The following is a 24489-nucleotide window of genomic DNA, read 5'->3' as shown; positions in this document are numbered from 1 at the left end:
GACCTACTTTATAGTGACGTAAAGGCTTCATTCATTTAAAAAAAAATTAACATACAGAAGAGCTTCTTTATAAATCCTAATCAGGCAACAGACAATGCAGAGATTTAACTTCTATTTAAAACTTTTCTTTCTTCGTATTGAACCTGCATGTCAGTTTTTGGCCTCGCACACCCACACGGTTTCTTTTCCAGCCTGATTAGACTTCGACTTAGCACAGCGTGGGCATGAAGACGCGGTTTGACTGACATTTGTCTCTCAGTGCAGCTGTCGGGACGAGGTGAATCTCTTTCACTGGTCCGAGGAGTTCAGGTGACGTGAAAACAGCAGAGCAGCAGGGAAACGAGCTGCAATCACAGACTACACCTGCAGGCCAGCTGTACGTTTTAGATGGGCTTAGTTACAACCTGTGCATGTATTATTTGGACCGTTTTCTAATTACTCACTTTTTATGATGCAGTAAGTTTACAGGTGAACTTTTAAACTTGCAATTTGAAACTGCGAGTTCCTCAAATGTGAATAAAAACAAAACAAAGTGATTGATAAATAATCAATGGTTGTCTTTTTGACTCATCTCTCAAAAATGGTTCAAGAAACCTTTTGAATCTTAAAGGTGATCTATTATGCTTCCCTGAACATGTTTCTATCCAAGACATGTTTATTTAATTGTTTTGCACAAAATCATTCTCAGAGTTTGGCTTTAGTTACCCAGAATTCCCTGTTTTTGGATCAGTTTCTGGTCACATTTGTATTTAAATCAATGAAGCTCAGAGCTACCCTGCAGAAACACAAAATCGTTAGCAAGAAATTTTTGTCTAATTTTCAGTGCAAATATTTTAGTACCCTTGAATTAAAACTAAAATAATGAGTTTTTCAGCTAGATAAATCAGCTTGGTTTAAGTCAATAATTATTGACTATAGAAGCAAAACGGACTGGTTCCACTGGCTAGTTTTTTCATTTGTTTTGTTACAGTAATCTAATATGCTTTTATATCAATATTTATTAGAAATCTTGCAGAAAATGTATTTGAAAGTTAGTTTAGTCTTATTTCAAGTGTGCCAAGATATTTGCATTAGAAGTTAGACCATAAATACTTGGATTACTTTGTGTTTTTGCAGTGTAGGTCTGCAGGTGACCAGAGTTAGATTTTTTTGGTCTGCATCAGTGTTTCATTGCGCATTCACAGATCTCCAAATAATCTGAACTTTCAACACAAACAGACTGGAGTTTGATTAAAGCGGACCAAACGGGGCTGGTGTGAATTCACCCTGAACTTGGGTGAAAAATTTATTTTGCCTTTTCACGATTTTGTACCTCTGTAGTTTAAAAAGCTACGTTCCTGATGTTTTCAGGCTAAAATTGATGCAGAAGTTATGAATTATTAATTCATAGCCACTAGAGTGAATATGTTCTTGATCCTCTCCACGTCTGTCATCTTCATTCATACCAACTTAGTAAAAACACAGAAAAATGGAAGAAATTACTAAGCAAAATAATACTTGCAATTGTAATGTTTATATGTTTTTAGTCATCTGTAAATAAATGAATAATAAATGTAATTATTGGGTAACCTGAGATTGAGTGATGGGAGAGGCGGTTCAGTTGAGCGTACTGAAAACTATACCATACAAGTTCAATCGCAAAGAAAAAGGCACAGATGTGATGAGACCATTCTAGGAGACGAGCACAGAAAATGATGAAGAAAATAAGAGCACATCCATTTCTCTTTTTTTGATAACTATTCCTCTGTGGGAGAATAAAGTCGCTCTGCTCCCACCTGAGCCCGTCTATTTCCCATATCTTTGCTATTGTATCCATAACAAGTGAAGTATTTCACATCAGGATCAAACTACATCCAGATGAGAACCACAGGAAACCTCAGCCTACGAAATTTAAGAGTAATAGATTCATATATGGATGCAAACTTCATGCTAAATAAACTCATTTTGAGTAAAACACTTTAAAAAATAATAAACCATGAAATCAGCTGTTAGGAAGCACTAAGATCTGCTTTATATATCCAGAGTGTGTAAAAATGAAGATTCTGTGCATCAATGTGTGAAATGTTTGTTACCGAGTGGGTGGCGGTAAACTTAGCTCTTTAACAGGAAGTGAGGTGATAAGAGAAGAAAGTTAAGGTAATAAAAAATGTAAAAAGACTTGTAAAATGTGTATTTGCATAAATAAGATGGTTGGTTGATATTTTATTGTTGATTAATAGGTACTGATGTTTTCATTATTAATGTGAAAGTCAACTTCCTTGTTTTGTTTTCCTGCTCTGGAAGGCTGAGGTGATTGGCTGAAATTATTTGAGAAGGCGGACTCTGAATCATAAGGAGGTAGACTGCTGCTTGTTTATTTGTTTCAGTTTATTTTTTTAAATTATTCATTTATTCATTTTAAATTTTAAAATCTGTGTAATATATATTTAGAATCCCAAATTACAACTCATTCCAGTAGATGGCGGTAATGTACATCTTAATGTGTATTACTATCAGTAAAAGGAAGAAGAAGGGCAGCCATTTTGAAAGCTGCTGTGATGCCTGAAAACCAATAAACTAGTTTAGTTTGTTTTTCAGACAAACCTGAGTGAAGACTTCTCCTTTCCACACAGCTCAGAGTAAAACTAATTCATAATTAATCTGCAAAATAAATTAAAATAAAAATTCTTGTAAAGCATGACACTGAGCAACACTGCCTGTACTGTGGCAAAGAATTTTGTTACAGTCGACATCACAATGTGCACAAATGCTAAATGTGTAAGTTGACCCAAAATGCCTACGCCACAGAACCTGATATAAAATAACATATACATGTTAAACTCTAGAAATTAATTTGGTTGTTCTTCCTATTTTGTTGCTTCTTCTGTTTCAAAAATAACTGCAGCTAAAAATGTTGCATCCTAACTTAAGAACAAAGTCCAAACATCTCAGCGTGGCATTTATTTTTCAGTTCTGTAAAGCAAGAGCTGTGAGATTCAAAGAGAACAAAAGTCACCAACAAGACAGCAACTGAATAATAAATCAGCCAAACTCTTTCCAGCTGTTTAACTAACAGTTCTGGTTCTCCAGTTATTCAAACTTCATTGTTTTGCATCACTGTTAGCCGCCTCTGAGCACTTACTGACAAGATAAATCAATAATAGATGAAAGCCGTGTCTTCTGTGAGCTTTTCTCCCCGTCTGGCAGCTAGAGGTAAAAATATCACATAATAGGGCGATACATGATATTGATCTCTCAAACGCTGCATGAAACTTTGACGACCACTTGTAACACATTGTGTGCTCTCAACCGTCTCTCCCTGAAACAGCCTTTTCAAATCAACAGTGAGTCTCAGAGAGGTTGTTAAGGAAAAATGCAGACTTTGCGTCAATGTCTCAGTTTGGCTCCAATTTTTCTGTATAGTTAACAACTCTGTGCTCTTGTCACTCTTGTGTGTTTTTTCTTTCTTTGAAGGCATTTCTTTATTTCATTTTCACTGCCTCTTGAAATCAAAATTTTTGTCCTCCATTTTGTTTCCCATTTTCTTCTTTCTAAGTGTTAACAGTTTGTTCTCTGTTTATCGCACACACTATTTTCTCTGGGAATAGCTGAAACTAATGGCATCAAATCATCAAACCTTTCGAATCAGAGCTTGATTGATCCAAAGTATTGATACCAAGTTGGTATTAAAAAAACAACATAAAATTATGAGAATACGATATATAATTATGAATATAAAGTCTTAAAGTTATGACAATAAATTCAAAAATAATAAAATAAAGTTGTAATATTTTGAGAATAAAGATATATTACGACTTTATCCTTGGATTATTTCAACTTTACTCTCATAATTATTTTTTTTATTTTTCATTCTATATTTTTTATTCTCTATTAGTATGGCTCACACATTCAGATTCCCTCTTGAAATTTTATTTAATTTTTTGTGTTATAGTTTCTCCACGCTGGCTTTAAAAATATTTTGTTTTGTAAAATTATAATTTTTTGAACTTTTTTGTTAAGGAAATATACCACAAATTTGGCTTTTTTTCTATGTTTTCTGTTTATCGCGTTATTATTGAAGACAACTATAAACGTTTTAAGTGTTTTCACAAAAGAACCTAAAAGATCAGACATTTAATTTATCAAACTCAAATATAAAAAGTATCGGTTTTGGCAATATTGTCCCTGTATTTATTTGTTATTGGATCGATACCAAGCTATACAGTATTGCACACATCTACTGATGGTGTAATATTAAAGATATTTGGCTTTTGTTTTACCGAGACTTTCAAAGTCTTTCCATAAATATGTCAATATTGTTCAGAAGTTTAGAGCGTGACTGGCCTGACGTGACAAATAATGCACTAAAAACTGAAAATCAAAGTGTCGATTTGATCAATTATTTGTTCTTCATAACTTCCTCTTTAACTTAAATTTGCAGTCAAACCTTCTGTGAAAACGTACTCATAACTTTTTTTATTCAGGATCTTTGAATATTTTCCACATACACATGATATTGAGGGTGAACCGGTTTTCAGTCAGATGTTCTCCTGTGGATAAAAGCTTTTTATTGTCCAAATGTCCCTAAAACTTGCTTTTGCACAAACCCTTTTTTACTGTAGCTCTCAACTTAATTTTCAAGCTTTCGTAGCTGTAATATTATGAGATCTATATGAAGGTGAGCAGGCATAGATTAACATCATCCTAGGCAAATCTTTTCTCATCTATAAATCATCAGGAGTGGGGATTATAACATTACCTTGTCAATACAGAGATGATGAAAGAAGCCAAAGCACTGATTCCAATCTAATCAGGGTTTGCCATGAAATCTATGAGCTGCCCCAGCTATGGACAACCTGACAACTATGTTTAAATGGAGGTGGAGAGAGCTGAAGGTGCCAAACCCAACTCAGTAGAAATGCTATCTGTTTACGCTCCATGACACTCTTATGTTTCTGCAGACATAACTAAATACATGGCCCAGCATAGACATGTCAGATATTATTGTTTACATTCAGAAATGTTGCACATGTGCACAACTCTGGAGGGCAAAAAGACAATTTTTCACATGCAATCCATAGCCGCGCAGATGCAATAGCATGTTTCTGTTAACAAAATGAAACCTGGAGTTGCAGGTGTTATTAATTTAGTGCACAGCAAAGGGAAAATAACACAGAAAAAAACATTGAAGAGTAACTCAGAACCACTGGTATTCTTCTTTTTTCTCTTTGAATTGGCTACGCTATGCAGAGAGCCGCTGCCATAGTAACTGACAACAACGCCACAATATATAATATCAGGATTCAACATCAAAAAACATTAAAACATTCCCCATACATAAAACAGAACATTCTGTCTGTTACGGTTTTATGTTTTCAGGCTTGATGTTAATTTCACGATTATTAATAAGTGACTGCTGTAGCAGATTGGCTACTGCTGCTATTAGCTAAGCTAACACGGTGGTGGTAGCTTAGCTAATATGTTGGTGTGTGGGTCACCTTATTTTTAACTGAACCAAAACAGCATATCTACATGTTATGTTTGTCGAAGTCTACTTCCCTCTCCCTCACGATTTCCTTTTTTATTAAAAGTCTATCCTGAGTTTGTTATCCGGTAAATTAAAAATTAATGTCCCTTTTATCATATTTATATGTCTTGCGTACATTTAAGATTTAGCACATTATTTTGACAACAGGTAAAACCAATGCCAGTCATTGTCGGTGGGCAGCAGGGAGGTGGGGTGGAATCACACTGCAGCATGTCTGTAACTTCATTTCATTTCATTTTGTAAACTTTGTATAGGGAGAGTTGAACATTGGTGTAAAGAAGTTTGGCAGTTATACTGCTGTGCTGATAAATGGATTTGATACTTTAATATAGGCATCCACTGAGCAGTAGGAGCTACAACATCGAGAAAAAAAATGGAGAGAGACAAAACTAACAGATAATTTGCTGCTGTCCAGCCTGATCAGATCTTTAGCTGTCAGAGCAGCGGGCAGCTGATCACTCACAGGCCGCGATGGCTATCGTGGTTGACAGCCGCCACCCACGGGCCGATAGATGAGACGGATAACTGACAAGAGGCCGGCAAAGACCGAGACGAGACGGAATGGTGTAGCAGCCAGTTGGACGGGATCAAATCTTCAGTGAAAGACTGAGGTGTTGGGAGTGAAGACGGCAGCGGCACTGACAAACTGCAGACACTGATGGCAGGAAAATTAGATGGAAAGATGATGAGGATGATGATGATGGATGGGAGCTATAATTGATTTGACTAACAGATCATTTAGGAGGAGAGGAGCATCATAACTTAGAACACAGTGGGGGAATGAATTAAAATGGAGAAAGATCACAACAAAGAGATTTAGAGATATTTATGCTTCAACTAGCAAATGAATCGGGTAAAATCTGCCAACAGGTTCTCTATAAAAGAAGGATAAATTAGACGAAGCTTTTCAAAACGCTCCTCTGTTAATATTGGGGGAATCACACGGCAAAAACACAAAATCCTACCAGGTATTTATGAATAGTTTCTAATGCAAATATCTTAGCACATTTGAATTAAGACCAATCTAACTTAGAAGTAACTTCTCAGAAAGATATAGAAACTTGTTTTAGATCTTAACATTGATGGGGAAAGTACTGGCTCCACTGGCAGATTATTTTATTTATATCATAGGAAAAATGTCTTGTTATAAGAGAAATAATCTGCCAGAGGAAGTAATGTGGTAAGGTATTATTTACCTGAAACAAGATCCCATATTTACCCATATTGTCCTAAAAAGTGACTCATAAGTTATTTTGTCTTAATCCAAGTGTAATAAGATATCTGCACTAGAAACTAGACAACAAATACTTGGTAAGAGCTACTTTGACTGGGCCTATCGATAAAAACCCAACATACTGTTATGAAAGTTAAAAAACATAAAGTAATATTGCATAAAATACACAACATAGACAAGCATATTTGTATGCCAAACAAAAATTTGAATGAATAGTTGTTATTCTTAAACCTTACAGTTGTTGATTTCCTGGCGATAGCTGGATTGTTTTGATTGGTTCTTTTTCATCCAACCAAATCCAGCATTTACAAGAAATGTGAGACATAAAGAGCAAACAGCAACAGAAATCACTTCGGCATTTCCTTCTAAACCATTTTTAGGTTATGACCAACAGGACTAACTCATGATTTCTTCCTAAATTAAAACAGGATTTACTCTCAAATTGTCAAAAATCCTTATTTAAAGAAAGTTGGAGCCACCAGATTTTTCCGTCTTCATTCAACAGTTTATTTGTGATGATTTGGGATGCTGCATTTTTACCCCCTAATTAAATGCCAATTAAATGCTGATTTTTGTCTGCAAGTAAAGAAGATGTAAGAATCAGAAATGCACCTGCAAAGTTATGGTTGAAATTGGGCTGTTTTGATCAGTTTTAACTGGGTGGAGTTAGAGTCCGTTCACTTCTGTTTTGTTTTTGTTTTTTTCTGCTTTTGCTCTCATCTCCCAATCTTCCTCTATTGTTCCCTCTGAAAGATCCAAAAAGCAATGAACAATACGCAATTACAAGACAATTTCTTCTAAGGATTTTTCTGTGGAATCGTTTCAGCTCTAACATTTTCTGAAGACTTTATACAGTATGACACCCTGTTTTTAGTGGTTGTGGATCCAATTTCTGTGCATGGCTCACTGATGAAATACGACCCCAGTCAAGCGAAAATGAGTCGTACATAACCACATTTGTTTACGTTTGACTGTAAGTCGGAGTTCAGTGAAATTATCCATCCATCTGTTGATACTGATCATGTGTTTATCCCAATAAATATTGATATATTGTCCAGCCAACCAGTTCCAAAATCCACAATTAGGCAAATTACAAATATGTTGGAGTTTTCACAGAACTAAACTAAAAAGAGACAGGAATGTTTCGAGAGGGTAATAAAATATCAAAAAGCCCAACATTAAGAGAATCTGAATGGAAAATCAAAGTGAGGTTCTTCGGGAATCCCCTCCTCACATCTAGATTTAGCCGCAGCTCAGACAAATGTTGGAGGGGTTGTGGACTGATTGGAGATTTCACCCATATATTTTGGGACTGTCCAAAACTATCAACCTATTGGAAAGGAATAAAAAGAGAAATTAATATGTGCTTGGGCAATACAATCCCCCTAAAGCCATCTTTAATAATACTAGGTATATTCCAGAATAAAATTCAAGATCATAGTAAGATTTATGTCTTAAAGATTCGACTTGTTCTCGTAAAGAAAATGATCACGGTCTCATGGCTGCAACAGTCTCTGAATAAGTGAGGGAGGTTTACCATACGGAACGAATTACAGCAAAACTTCAGAAGAAAAGTGACATCTTAGAAAAATGGTCCCCAAGTCAAACATTCACTTCAAACCACAGCTGATGGAGATTACGATGGATAAATAGGAGATTCTCCCTGGTGTTTTGGGTTTTTTTGGTTTGGTTTTTTTTAGACTATGGAGAAACAAAACCTCTTCTGGAGAACAATATGTGAGGTTGTACATGTAGTTTGTAAAATATATTATATGTATGATGTATTGGATGTGACCTGCACTGGAAAATCTGAATAAAAAGTCCAAAATAAAAAGAGGAAGGAGTCCACTGTATTGTTTCTCTGTGATTCCCTAAAACTCAGAACTACATGTCAAAAGATGTTCAGCATGAGAAAATATTGTGTTTATTAAACCCAAGTCTTCAAGGCTTTGATATAAAGGAGTGTTTTCATTTTGTACCTGCTCAGAAACAATTTGGGCTCCCTGTGTGGAGTCTTTTTATCCAGTCTGACATATTTGCTTTTTGCTTTTTTAATTTTCCCCATTTGCTTTCTATTTTAAGTGTGATTCAAGACACAGTTAAACAGAGCCAAATGAACCAACTTCTTTCATACACATTATCCTCCAATTTACACTGTGTGGGATTTTAACAACATATTTATGATTTTGGCAGCTCTAAAAAGGAAAAACAAAGTGACTTTTAAAATGATCTCCTTAACATGGATTTTTAAACGCTGCTTTGATGAACGTGTACCTAAAAAAACCCTAGTCATGTCAATCAAACGGGAGAAAAGCAGGCATCTAGCCGTGAAGATAAGAAAAAGGTGTGAAGAAGATTGTGTCGGGTAGCACAAGTGTTAGAAAGTGAGACTGTGGGCGAGATATAGAGGGCAAAAGGGCAAAACTGTGAGAGAAAACGAGATGGATAGACGGGCTGTCTGATTGCCATTTGGCGTTGGACAAATGGAGAAGAATCCAGCTGGGGTCAAATTACTGAGTCTGTCAATTCAGAACAAAACTTTACTCTGGATGCAGAAAACAACGGCTTCAAACAATATTGTGGTGTGTATATTAAAGAAATGTTTAACAATTCCAGCTCTGTAGGATCACAAGAGTGATCGAGGTAATCAAATGTTAATTTTCCCGATCAGTCCGTGCTTTTATAAAACAAACTAAAACTGAGCTGGTTTTTCAGTTTAGGGATAAGAATGTTTATCAACACATTCAGGTGTCAACATTCAGGTGTCACTGCCAGAATCTTGGAAACCTTCTGGCGATGTGACCGCTCCTGATTTATCCAGTTTTCTCTCCATGCGGTCGTTTTGGTTTTTATTTTTAAGCAGGTATGAGGGTTAGGCAGCCTCTCCCTCTTTAGGTCGGGTTCTGACTGTTTATCCAGCCTTTTTAAGTCCTGGAGGGGCTACTGAGGGTGCAGTTATTGCTGTTGATAATAAAAAAATTATCATTTGTTATTGTATCTCCAATAACAAAAGATAATTTTATTCAAAATGTATTTATTAAAAAATGCTTAACAATTCCTGTAATGAATGAATAGCACAATGAAAGAAATAATGTCTCATCTAAACATCCCTCACTTAATAAAAGTTAACAATAACTCTCCGCTCCCAATAACATGATACTCAGTAATGAACGAAATAATGTCTGTTCTGTAGACTATTGGAAAAAATAAATTAACAAATGAGCTAATTAACAAAAAATACCTCTTGTGTAGCAAAAATAACTCAAAATGTACCAAAAACGAACCTGGTCTGAAAGCAGAGAAACTCTTTTGTAAATCGTTGGTAAACATACATTTACGCTTTGGCATGTTGTTACTGACAGCCACGCTATCTATCTTCTGATTAAGAACAGGGCTGCCCGCACTGACGCGGCTCAGGGATTATGTCACACGCAGCGCGGTGTGCAGGGCCCTAGTGCCTGTAAATTTAATGGTCCAATAAAGGTAATTTAAAAAACAGGACATTTCCTCACTTTCTAAAAAAACCCGGGACGCCCAGGACAGGTGAAATACGGACGTTTGGTCACTCTAATTAACGGTAACAGGTGCATAACAATAGGTTCCTGCCATTGTTTTAGTTGTTCTTACCCAGAATGCCCTGCTCTGTAGTCCACTTCCTGGTTTTGGAGCGGTCTCCGGTCCGTTCACATACGCATTCAAACGTATCAGACTGCACCTCAACCAAACCCAGACTGAGGTTTGTAGGAGGACCAAAGTTCAGTTTGTTGGCTTGTTTACGAATTCACACCTCCGCAAACAAACTGAACTTTGACTAGACAGGCAGACTGGAGTTGGATTAAAGCAGACTAAACAGGGTTGGTATGATTGCTGCCTTACAGATCAAATATTCTGTAAAATCAATTTTTTTCATCTTTCCATCATCTTATAATGTTTTTCCCTCATTGAAACAAACCTGGAGGGTCGCCTTTAATCTCCATGGCAACCATTCAACTGTGCAAAACGCCTGGGTGGACTTAGCTCCACCTTTGAGGCGCAGCTCCTCCCCCACTCGGGGAGCCAGCAGCAATTAGCAAGCAGCTGCTGAAACTTGAGCTCATTATAGGAGCTGCTGCTCAGAGGAGCCATATTGGCAATACACACTAATGGAGTTGGTTTTATGGGGGTCTTTTTTTTCTTTTTTTTTCGCCATATTAACTCAGAATCCCACCAGAAGTAATAGCTCCAATGCCGGGATCAAGCCGCACGTTTTGATACCACTTTTCTAGGGTTTAATCCAGCGTTTAAAACGCTGGATTATTACTCTACACCTTATTGGGTGTAGAGTAATAGGTTCCTGCCATTGCTTTGCATGGCAGGCCCCAATAATGAGATATGCATAACAATGGATGGTGAAATGACTATAATTATTATTTGTTCTTGTCAAGGACTTACGTTGGTAGATGAATGATATGAATGTCTTTAATAAATCATCATTTAACCATCAGTTCTGGCCTTTTCAAAGTTGACTGGATGCTACATGATTTATTGTCCAGCCCATGTGAAACAGTCAATTATTTCAGTATCTCTTTGATATGGCCACATAGAAATGTCATGGAGATAAACAGCTCAGAAATACAAACCAAACAATGTTCTGGGTTTTGTAGTTTTTAAGACATTCATTTATGTTCAAGCATCTGGCACATGGTTTTATCCAAAACAACTCGCAAATGAGGATATAACACTGCGGTTAATACCAAAACAATCAATAAACTAGTTAGAAAGGCTGGCAGTATAGAAACAGAGCACCAACTCTGAGGGAAGTAAACAAAGAGACTTCCCTCTTTTGTTCATAAGATGTATAATTTGACATTTTATTCATATTAGATGAGACTGTAAGCTACTTTGTATCTAAAAACTTTTGACCAAACTAAATTTGATTGATAATTAAGACCAAATTATGTCAATAATGGATGTCTAAGAAAAAAAGTCAGTTTTCTTGACTTGGAAACTGTTGAGAAAGCAACAAAACAATAAGAAACATATCATGACGCCTACCAGTGGGAAGTGCAGGGTCCATGGTGGGTTTTTCCCAGGAGTTGACCTGTTCCCAAGTAAATCCGTTGGTCCCTAAAGACACGCTGTACCCACAGCTGCTGTAAGACTCCTCAAAAGTGCAGCCACCTAAAATAAAACACAACAAAGAGTTAAAAAAATTACACTTAAATACGACAATTAAAGGTTGATTAAACAAGGTTGGGAAAATCATAAAAGATAAAAAACAACAGCTTATCTATTTTCTTGTTTACTGGCACTCAACAATCTTACATTTCGTTTTGGTTAATAATTCCAGGCAAGACAAAAAAGAAAATGATTAATATTGGCACTAATAACTACAAAATACAGTAACGGTTTGCGTAGTTTTACATTCTCATTCATTTCTACTGACCATGCTGCTGGGATTTAATTGAAAACAAGTAAAACTGTGACATATTTATTCATACTAAGGTTTTCAAGTTTTCTAAAGATTAAAATTAAAATATAAATGACTGCTGCACCATGTCCCTTCAATCATTATATTGTCCTGCGTTGAAAAGGAATTTAAATACAAATGCTGACAAAAACCTCTATTTTCTAATATTTTTTCTCTACATTGAATTAACCTTAATAATTATCACATGTTTTTTATTTGATAATATACAGCCTTTAGGAACCAACTGGGTATCATTAACAATATAATGAAAATTAACTTCTCAGCAGGACCAAAACAAGTCAGTTTATCAGAGGCAGCAGAGGGAAAGACGGATGAAAGAAAGAGTGAAGAAAGAAGGGATGAAGAAGAGAAAGCTTTACGTGTCAACATGATTAAGTCACAGTGTCTCATCATTATTTCATGGCCCAGCTAAGACGCATTTTCCGCTACATTAGCTTTCTCCGTTAGCCCCAGGGCACCACATCCACGCACATAAACACACTAATTAGACATATGCTTTGACACACAACCATTTTAATTTGTTCTGAAGTATCTGAAATGGGAGAACCTCATTGGTGTACTCAAGTACATCTCTTACGCCCTTCTTTCTTTGTTTTTTGATTATGCTTTTTGTACTTTTCTTGAAAAGTACACCACGAGAGTTGAGAAGGTTACTTTTGAGTGGCGTAAAGTCAAATATTTTAAAGGAAGACACAACTAAGTGGAGCGACCAATGATACATCAAGTTAAAGTCAAATAGAATTGGTAGTATAGATTTTGAGTAGCTTGTAACCAGTGATAATTGTAAACACTAGCTTTGCTAACGCTAAAGCGCTACACCAACACAGTAATTAGCTAAAGCTAATGCTAAAGCACTAACTTCAATTCCAATTATAACTCCTCTTAACGTGTATCACTTTAATTTTGACATTATAACTTACCATTCATATTATACAATACCTGTAGATATTGTATGTATGGCTATATTTTATCTGTATTTATTTTTTTTTCCCCATATTTCTCTTGTTTGATACAAATTAGGAAAAAAAGATCAAACTGAGGAGAGGAAATGGAACTGCTGAATAAACTTCAAAATAAGAGCATCAATATGAATGTCTGACTACTCCAAGAATTTAACAACCGGCAAACATAAAGATAAGTCAAACGTTATTCAACTAAAAGTTTATAAATCAGACAAGTAAATTAGTACTTTAGAAATTCTACAGAAAGTGATTTAGGGAAAGCAAAATGTGCCAAAACATTTTAACTAAAATGCAAATAGAAAAATTATCTCCGCTGTTAGTGGAAGTGTGCCCACCACTGGGTGTAACTTTCTATCCATCCATTATCTATAGCCACTTATTTCTCCAAACTCTCTGCAGAAAGATTCCAGACCAGGACGTTAAAAGAAATAAGACCCACATTGTAACTATTTGTTAAAAATAGCCAAATTAAAACTCTATTCATGTGTAGAAAACAAATTACTGGATTTATAATGAGGCAAAAGCACCAGCAGCCCTATTAATGTTATAAACTGCTGAGCTAACCAGTCAATTTATAAATCTATTACACGCAGCAGATCTGTGCTGCTGATATTTGAAGGACACTGTGGACTTTCTGCCTTTAGGATAACAGAAACTGTAAACACCTGGCAGTAGTAAACTGTATTTCTAACATTAATATATTCCACGTCTTAATAACCTTGACAGCTGCAGCTCATGGAGGAACAAGTCTACCAAACATTATTTGGGAAAAAACATCTTTCACCTCTTTCAGCTGGACATAATAATTTATAACAATTAGCAAAACTTCAATAGCAACATGTGTTGTAGAAAATTGAAATGTGGAAAAATGTTGGATTTAACTGCATTATCATTGCATCAGATTGTTACTTTGAATCATCATGTTTTATGGACTCAGTTTGCAGTGAGCATTTTTTAACTAAAACAAACGTGGCCTTCAGAAGAAATAACTTTAAACTTAGAGGCAAGAAAATATCCAATATAAAGTTTGCATAAACTGTTACCAAATATATGATTGTTGTCATTTCAGGATTTTAGATATCCGACTTGGCCAATTTCTCTCTCTTGTAAAAATATCTGATTCTTCAAACTCAAGTTGTTACAGCATCTCTAAACTCCGGTGAAATTTCCAACTGTCTGTTTAAGACTCCAATGTTCTAGCACAGTAGATAAAAAACTAGAAAATTCCTGAAGAAATTTAACTGGGGCCTGCCAAAGTGTGCCCGTCGGTTTGGACCCAGCGTTCTGATGCTAAGAATTTGCATCAATGCTAAAGAAAGCTGCAATGTAATCAATAGCATGTGGAGAATCACAAGAATGTTAAGTAAGCTGGACATGCAACATTCAGTATGATAAAGTAAGTGTATTAGCTAAAATGAGCAAATATGCTAATGTAAGCATAAATACTTTCAGTAGCATGTGGGGTATCATTAGAATGTTTACTGTCATTTACTTACTCCATTAAGTATACTAAACATGGCTAATAAGTCTGAAAAATAGAAAATAGCTTATTTAAGCTAAAAGGCTAATCCTCTAATCAACAGATAATGCAGAATGATATCATTGCACCGTGAATGTCTGTGTGCACTGTCAAGAGGGAGGCTTTTATTTTGAAATTTGCAGTAAGCTTCATATTAAATGCCCACACTAATCCAGTGTCTAAGAGTGCTTTGGATAAACCAGTCAGATAAAGCCAAAAAGAGCAATTACATGATGTAAAAATTGCCAAAGCTTTTATTTTGAAATTTTTATTTAGCTTCATTTGAAAGGGTCAAAGTCATCCCATGTGTAACAGTCATTGGATTAAATCAGTCATATAACGCTCAAAAAAGCAATGACCTGATGTAAAAATTTTCAAGGGCTTTTATTTTGAAATTTTCAGTAAGCTTCATTTCAAAGGGCTAGACTCATCCCATGTGTAACAGTGACAGGGTTAAATTAGTTATATACAGCCCATAGCAGCAAGTTTTTCTAAAGGCCAGCTCAGTCCTCCTCTGTTTTAACTGAACTACTAGTTAGAACTACAGTGATGCGTATTTGTAGTCCTCAGCAGCTCTCCCTGCTCTGGGTTCCGTTGCCATGGTAAATAATCCTCTCTGCCAGCTGTGAGTGAGACATCCAGGGGGAGACAATTCTCTGTTTGAGCCAGCCAGTTTGACTAAAAAGCATTGCAAAAACTGTTTCCGCTCGGGAACCGTAATACATATTCGAAAACCGCTTTGAAGCATATGAGAGGGCTATTTGTCTCACATAGTCCCACCATTCATATCTCTACCTCACTCACAGTATTAACAGCGATGAGATAAAAAAGTGTGTGCCAAGGTCTGTAATTTTTCAGAAATACATGGAAGTGAATCAGTGAGATCTGTCTGCTACCCTGGCGCATGACTTTGCTCTGAAGCACCTGGAGAGAAAACTATAAGCGCTAGATAATTTTAGAAAACATTTGACCGGAGCAGGCACGCGTATCAATGTCATGACCAAGTTTGATACCAATCATGCAATATTTGTGAGCGTGAGGGCGAGTTAAAAAATGATTTGGGGTCAAAATGTCGCTCTGACTCTCACTTTTGATCAAAAAAGCGGGTTGTGGACAAACCATAATACATATTGACGTGCTGTCTTCACTTTAAAAGAGATCACAAAATGAAGTTTGAATGGCGTTTCTACATAAAGGTATGACGACACAGACAATCCTCAAAAATAGGGTATTTTCAGGATTTACTGGTTGCCTCGTCCCCTTGACGACGAGACTTGCACCTGGTGAGCTCGTTAGTGATTTTGGGGTCGTTTTTTGCTTTTTACGTCGCCATGGTAACTCCAAATCCCACCAAAAGTAATAGCTCCCCTCCCGGGATCGAGCCGCACGTTTTGATACCACTTTTGTGGGTGAGCTCGCATGAGAGCCGCATTCGGACGGAAGAAAATAAATAAATAAAGAGACATTCTATTGGGTGTAGAACAATAGGTGCCTGCCATGCAATGCATGGAGGGTAGTGACTGACTTGTTTCGCAAGTCAGTCACTGCTCTCCTTATGGGCAAATATGATGCAACCTCAATTTTTCCTCTTCAGGCAACTGAGAGTTGAAATGAAACCAACCTATCTTCTGTCTGCGCCCGTTGCACAAAAACAACCTCCAGCAAAGGGTGAAAACTAATATAACATCTTTTTACTTAAATTTATGAAAATAGCAACTATAAATTAATCAATACTGAGATAATTAGGCTTCAGTGCCCCCTCGCTGCTCAGAAATCTCATTAGCAATGAAAAGAAATCAACGTGATCTCATTAGAACAGAGCTGTAAACAGGGAAAGAGGGGATTGTGAGTAATCCATCAATATTCAATAACAGATCTACAATTTTAAAATCATGATGAGAGGAAAAGCAACATGAGGCAACTGTGTCTCGGTGCAACACATCCTCTCCCTGCGCAAAAACATAATTACACACATTTTCAGCTTCAGAAAACACAATTCTGCAGCAGAAACATAACATCTGCTGTATGTGTGAATGTCTGTGATGACAACAGTGGAAATATTGGGAGCTGAAGTGTGTTGAAGTGTAACTTTGAGAATGTTTTATGAACCTGAAGCTTTTTATCGCAACTAATTATAAAAATGACCAACTGATACGGGAACTGACAGAACCTTAAAGCCGGATCCATTCATTCGTAATGCTAAATTGGTTTTGACTGTTGCCATAAAGCTTTTTATTTAAAAAAAAAACAACAATATTATTATTAATTATTATTATTATTATTATAGTATTATTATTATTATTATTATTATTATTATTATTATTATTATTATTATTAATTATTATTATAGTATTAATTATTCTTGTAAATCCTATAAATCTGAATCCCTAAATTTAATGTAACGTTTCTCACTTCACAGAAAGAAAAATGTTGAGAATAAAACTTTAAATATAATTATCTGCAAAACTGAATATCTTCTGAATAAATACTAAATATAAATGTATTTTTGATTTGATTTTTTTTTTCCTATAAGAAATTGTGAAACCACAGATACAAGTCCATATATAAAAATTCTCGATTTTCCAATGATCGTACTTATTAAATAACTATATTTAATTTCCCCTGTTGGGATCAATAAAGTATTCGTCTTCTTCTATATTTTTCTGCTGTATTATTGTTATTACTATCAGATGTTACTGAGGAATCTCTGATTAAATGCTCCAACTTCAACCTCAGAAAGTCATTCAGGAAATAAGTTTTATGACTCATAAAATGTGTCATTTTAATGGGAAACAGTGTTTGAATACATGAGATGTTGTAAGTAATTCAAACACATTAGACGTTTCACCGTGAAAACGGAGCTTTGTCGTTCTATAATCTATAATATGAGGGAGATGCAGCTCAGTCTGCAGCTGTGAATGAGTCAGTGGAGAAGTAAATCATTGTTTTGAAAGTCAGAACATTTGCTTGTTTGCTTGAAGTGCCGTCTGTGCGTACTACCTTAGAAACACTTGTGTTTGTGAGCAGACAGAGTTCATCTTCTGTTCTCAGTTCACGTTTTTTCACCTGCAGGTTTCTTTCTTTGCACTTAATACACTTTACTCTTGGTTATGACTGACATTCAAAGAGCCCAGCATCACCAGAGAGATTAATTACTCTATTCATTTTTATGCAGAGTATCTGATTATAGTGTAGAGTATTAATGAATTACTCAGAGTGATGGTGGAAATCAGGCCCAGATGCTCTGATTGAGCCAATGAAGGTCTTTTGCAAAACTTCCCTTTTCCCCATTAAGAGGAGGTAATTATTGTCAACAAATAAATGGGAAACAGTGAAATAACAAGGCCTGCTGTGGAGATGCAGTTTATTTTGTTGTCAAAAACCCTTTTAGCAGAACCTAATGAGCAGAAGGTCTTTCCCTTTCGCTGCTAATGGTCTGAAGATTTGATGCTAAACATAAAACTTTGGATGCATTTTTACTGTAAAGGAGCCGGAGTGTCAGTTTTATTTAACATTGCATTATTTATGGATTTTCTTCTTATTTAATTTTCCCCACAGCGTTGATTAATAAGAAAATAAAACAGGGAACTGGATTTGGTAAGCGGTTTTTGGAAATGAAAAATGAAAAATGTAGCTGTGTTTCCATCAGAGATGTGTGCAAAACTTGCACAATATTCTGCTAATATCAAAGAACACTATTTTGCAATTGCAGAGTTTCCATTAAAAAAGAAATGCAATTAAAATTAGACATGAATAAGTTTGTTCACTCAACAAGTCATTAAAAACATGACTTGCTTTTAATGACAAGTAATTAAAGCCAACGTCGTCATCTTCTTTGTATTTTACACCAGTGGGAACATCTGGTTGTCAAAGGAGTGAAAGACAATAGTGTCACAAAGAAACGTTATATTTTAAATCAGTGGAAGATTACAAACTGCAGAAAAAATTGGAACGAATAAAAACTTAAAAAATGTAAGTTAAAATACTAGTGACACAAAGTACATTAGAAGTTACCGTCAAACGCTGTAAAATTCTAGGAAAATTAGCCTGATTAATTTAAATGCAGTGATCAATAAGACAAGTCCAAAACAGCAGATAATCACATTAGTGTACGGCATGTTAAAATAATACAATGTTTCTTACGTATTAATGAATATTCAGGGTTAATTAGCAAATAGGCTACTGGGCAAACTTGGATTAAAGCTAAATTTTCTGCCTGAACTCCAATCAGCTGTTTTATAATACGACACAAATCATATTAACTTTGGATCACCACAATTTTTACAAACAGACTCAATGCAAATAACCTGGCTCCCATCCACAATCACTCAAAACGTAGCAAGAAAAACCAAAATAACTCCACAGCCCTAAAATACCCACATGAAAAACATCCTTGCTCTCTCATGCTAACTCCTGTGCTTCCTCAAGGCACAAATGGAGACCATTAGAGGTTTTCATGTCAGCCGGCGCAAACACAGAGCGACAGGACTGAAACCGGGCGGGAGGCTCCCTGAGGCCGCCGGTTTTTAAGGAGTCTGTTTGCTGCTCACTTAGATAACATCTACTGATCTGAGTGCCAATCTGTGTTCAAGTGTCTGCGTGTGGGAGCAAACCAAGGACAAGTGGCTTTCCTGCAGTGCGAAAAATCCTTGGAAATACCCAGATCCAAGTTTGGTCAATTTGAGAAAGGCTGAAGTATGGATCAAAGTGATGCAAAACCCCAACTATAACTTACTTTTTAATCTAATTCTTGTTTTTATTTACTACCTCATGTAGAAACAATCCATTCTGATTGTTCAGTTTTTAAGCTCAAAGTGGAGATGGACAGAGAAAATCAGAAGATCTGTGTAAACCTTCCCAAGCACTCGTGTTTCCATGACAACATATTAGGGTCATTAGAGATAGAAAGACGTGGAGTAAATTTCCACCAAAAGGTCTAAGATAATTCTCGAGGAAAAGCATTCGGATTTAAAAAAAAAAAAACGTTAAAATTTCTGAGTTTGAAAAGTAAAAGATTTGCAAGAAAAAAACGTGAAAATTTTTTTGATTAATCAGAAATTTTGTAGAAAAACTTGTAAATTTTTGATAGTCAAAAGTCAAATAAATGCTAGAAAAAACTTGCAAATATATGAGCTTCGAATGTCAAAACGTTGGTAGAAAGAAAACATTTTTTATTAAATGCAGAAATTTTCTAAAAATTTAAAAATTTCTGAATTTGAAAAGTTAAAGATTTGTGAGAAAAAAGTAAAATCAGGACTTTATTCACGTAAATATTCTAGAAAAAAAATGTTTGAGTATAAAAGTGGAAAAATTGCCAGAAAAAAACTCAAATTCTGATAAATTTTCTGGAAAAAAAACTTGGAAACTTTAGTTTGAACAGTTAATTTTTTTTTTTTTTTTTTACTTTTCAAACAATATTTCTAAGATTTTCCTAGAAAATTTCTGAGATTTTTTTTTTGCACAAATCTACTCATATTTTTTTCTGTCTCCAGTAGCCCTGATACACTGTTGTGTGTTTTTCTTAGTTAACTCATATTCAATCATATTAAAACATACTTTTAAAAAATAAATCTAGTTTTTTTATAGAAACAATGAATTCAGATTAACCAGTTTTTAAGTGCAAAGCGTAGATGAACAGAGAAAATCTTAAAATCAGTTTAAACCTTCCCAGGCCGTCCTGTTCCTGTTAGTTAACTCATATTAAATCTGCTGTCAGCTAACAGGCCGGGATCTTTAAACATTTTCATTTAGTCATTTAACAGCATATGCCATCTGCCCCAGTGTACTCCTTACACACTCTGCCCGAAGGCCACGGAAACTAAACGTTGTTATTGCCACTCCAATAAGCCTGGAGAGATTTTTTCAGTGCAAAATAACAGGAGAGCGGTTTTGGACATAAAACAATCTCCTGAAAAAGAAAATTTGATGGACAGAAATTATCCAGGTATGTAAGAAGGTCTTTGGACTCTACTTTAAGTCGGGTTTTTTTGTTGGTTTTTTTTTCCATTCAGGTGTAAAGAGTTTACTTCCGTTTTGTTTTTGTTTTTTAGCAAAATGTATGTTAATTTTCTTATGGTCAAACAGTCAACAGAGTAAACCAAAGGACTGTTTGATCTGCTTGCTCAACATTTCTCTTTAAAGAGCCAAAAGGAATCAGATTTTCATCTATATTTGGCTCTTGCTAACAAAAATGTAAGTTTTATTTTAGAGCATCAAATGTTTTGTTGTGATATTTCATTAATGCAACATTCAAGTAAAAAGTTTTCTTGTTACGAAGTAGATGGAGACTGAATCTGATGAGGAAAGTTGTCTGTTGTGTCCTAATTATTGTGTAATTTGGTCAAAAATCACTAAAATACTTCATATCTGAGATAATTGCAAAAAAAATAAGTTAAGAGCCAAGAAAGCAACTAATCTGCAGAGTGTAAGCACTGTGGGGGTTGGTAACTGTTTTCCCATCTATCTGTTCCTGTGTGTGTGTGTGTGTGTGTGTGTGTGTGTGTGTGTGTGTGTGTGTGTGTGTGTGTGTGTGTGTGTGTGTGTGTGTGTGTGTGTGTGTGTGTGTGTGTGTGTGGGTGTATCACTGTCTGCTAAAGTCCCAGAGTATTGTCCTGAAGGCTCCATTCTGACTTCAAATATCGGCAACATGGATCAATAGGGGACTCTCCACGTAACATTTAGTTCTGCATGAAAGAGCGTAGAAAAGAACAAGGCCACAATTCGCTAGCTCCGGCATCCACAAACACACTTCATGCTTCATTATGACACTATATTCACAAAAGAATGCCGCCAAGCCACAGAAGAGTCAGACTAAAGTCCACAAAAATGTCTGACAGCAGCCCTGAAGTCAGTGAAATTTGTTTCTCTGGAATAAAGGGTAAACATGTATGAGATTAAGAGGAACACAAGTAGTTTCTGTTTGAGATGACAACTGACAGGTTGAAGTCGCAATGAACCAGAGGAGTTATTTTATTTTTCTTCTGCAGTAATCTTTTTTAATCTACCTTAAACACACTTTTCAGTCCGAACAAGTAGATGCTTTCAAAAATAAAAGCTCATGGTTTGGGTCAATAGGTTAACAAAGCTGCTTATTTGGATGAATCAGAGTGCATCACTGAGAAGCAGATCTCTCCGAGTCTACATTCACACCATCCATATTTACTCTGCTTTAATTGAACTCTAGATTGTTTGTCTGTAAAGTCTTGTTTGCTTGGGGAGGTGTGAACGCACAAGCCAACTCTACTGTGGATTAAAAAACACAAAAAACAATTAACTCTAGTCCGCTCACAAACCTCGGTCTCGTTCCGGTTGAAGTGAACTCTGGTGCGGTTCTAATGCATATGTGGATGGAAACGGACCAGACATGGCTCCAGAAACAGGAAGTGGACTACAGCACTAGATAGTTTAGCACTATCGATAAATATGGCTCATGGTTTTTTACCCAAGACTAAAAAAAATCCTCCAACCACTAAAATCTGATGCTACTCCATTTTTGTTTACATTTTGTGAAAAAGGAAGTTGCACTCAAAGTTTTCTTCAGAGGTTTTTGTGTCGTTTCCTTTAGTAGCTCTTTGTGCAGCACCCCCACAGGCTAGGAGGGGAACAGTTCCTTCAATTAGCTTGGTTGGTTTGACACAGTGCAGCGTGAAACCAAACCACAGCAGGTGAAAATGTGAAGAATTTAACAACTTTGGTCCTGAATAGAACTGAGTCTACAGGTGTGAAAACACACAGCAGGCAAATGCAACTTAAATGCGACTTTTCCAACCGTCTGCAATCAGATTGGTCATGTCACATTTTATCTGATTTTTATGTCATGGATACATCATAATTTTGCACCAGAAGGCGGCAGACGCTGGTAAACAATGGCTGAAAATTATAATTATCAGGTTGAGGCGGTTCACACAGATGTTCACACGTGCTGTGTTGGATTCCGGAAACAGTTTTGTTTGGTGTAAAACAGTAAAATCAACCAAAGCTTCCAAATATGTATATATTTGTCTGGTAGTTTATAGAGTCATCCTCAAATGAAAGCTGTATTAAATAAGTAACGTGTTTTTTTTCTAACCCAGATCCATTTAATTTCCATTTCTAAGATATTAGTGTTTTGTTTCTGTTGCTCTGAGAACCCTCTATAGCAGAGTCCAATTAAAGGTAGAATATGTCACACCCACACATTTTATTCAAAGTCTGAGTAGTAGCTCCCACTTTATAGAGTACTAATATGCATTTGGAAATTTTCCTTATAGTTTTGCTAACTGTGGCATTCGCATACACATACATGATCAAAACAACAAGGAGGTTTGATCTCATTAACACTCTGCATGTTGATTCAGGTTCAATATAGAGGCGCAAAGAAAAATCCTGAACGAGCAAAGTGAGTGTTTTGACAGAAGAGTCAGACTGCAGCTTCTTTCCAACTGAAAGGTATTATTATTTACATTAGCATAATGAAAATGCTTCTTCACGCTCTAATTGTTATTTATCCTGAGCTTCCCACCTGTTTTTCTCTTTTATTCTAATTTTAAACAAACTGATGTTTCGCTGCGTTTTACAAAGCAAAGCAGGTCACAAATAAATAAGCACTAAAATGATTAGCATAAAAAAATATCCATTATATATCCATTTAATTTTGCAGGATTGCAGAGGGTACCTCCATCTGTCATTGAGTGAGACGCTTTGTACAGGCGGCCAGTCCAAACAAAGGGACATTCAGGAAGTGTTGTAGTCAAGACCACCTAACCCAAAACCAAGTCAAGACCACAACCAGAGTGTATCGAGGCCGAGACAAGACCAAGACTTTTAGAGTCAGAGACCAGCGCCCCATGCTACATGACACATTAAAATGTGAAATATGATCAAGACTGTTTCTCAAATGGATCTAAAAGATCCACATTCCCATAAAAACACCTAGATATTAAATATTTAGAGCAGAAATAAATTTAACCATTACTAATTCAAACTCTTCTTTATTCTGCTTTGCTTCCATCTCTGTGCCACAATTCATGGAAGTCTCAAGCCACCCCAAAAAGATAACGCCCTGCGTGGTTGCCCATATTGTCCATGTCAGGAACCACCACTGTCTGCACCATTAAACATAGAAATCAAGGCAATGCATTAACGGTAAACAACGCTCAACTATGAACACTGTCCGAGGAGCAACAAGCAGGAGCGCTGCTTGACTTTCTCATTTATTCAAATTAGACGTGTCTAAAGTCCAAAGTTAATAATCTGAGAAAACCATAATTCTCTGTTTATTTTAGTACTTAACACAAATATTAAAATTTAATGTTTTTATAAAAAGATGATCAATCCTCTTGACGCAAGAGAAAATAGACGCTTATCCATTAATTATTATTCGATTGATGAGCTCAATCAACTTTAGATTAACTCATTAATTAATAAGACCAGGATTCAAACACACATGTGTCACGATGCTGTCCCCATTTTAAAGCTGTAGAACTAAAAATGAAGCAAACAACAAATAAAAAGACTTTTTCTTCTTAAAAATCACATTCAGCAAACCTTTCTTTTTTATGATGCGTATCATACCTCTCTTGTGTCCAGCTGTACCCGGGGCCACCACATAAAACAATTAGAGCCTTGGGAATAAGCCGCGTAAACACACCTCTAACTCATGTAAACACAGACGCAGGCAGAAAGGAGTAAAAGTATCTGCACACACTCTTTTCCAGAACATCTGAATACACTCCACACACACTCCACGCGCTCTCTAAGGTGCTCATTAGGGGAGGTAGCAGGTCCAGACCTCGCCCC

The 24489-nt window shown here is 36.0% G+C and overlaps 1 protein-coding gene across 15 annotated transcripts in view; it reads right to left on the bottom strand.

Moving 5' to 3' along the window:
• ptprt (protein tyrosine phosphatase receptor type T) overlaps window positions 1-24489 on the bottom strand; it is a 294966-nt gene that overhangs the window by 239737 nt on the left and 30740 nt on the right. For all 15 annotated transcript variants that reach the window (XM_044121953.1, XM_044121956.1, XM_044121954.1 and 12 more), the window contains exon 2: window positions 11796-11921. In XM_044121953.1, coding sequence (XP_043977888.1) covers window positions 11796-11921 — 126 coding nt within the window. The remainder of the gene's footprint in view (window positions 1-11795; window positions 11922-24489) is intronic.

This window comes from Gambusia affinis, linkage group LG07, assembly GCF_019740435.1.
Source record: "Gambusia affinis linkage group LG07, SWU_Gaff_1.0, whole genome shotgun sequence".
Classification (NCBI taxonomy): domain Eukaryota; kingdom Metazoa; phylum Chordata; class Actinopteri; order Cyprinodontiformes; family Poeciliidae; genus Gambusia; species Gambusia affinis.
The sequence above is the reverse complement of the archived record's forward strand: the minus strand, read 5'-3'. Positions and strand labels throughout refer to the sequence as shown.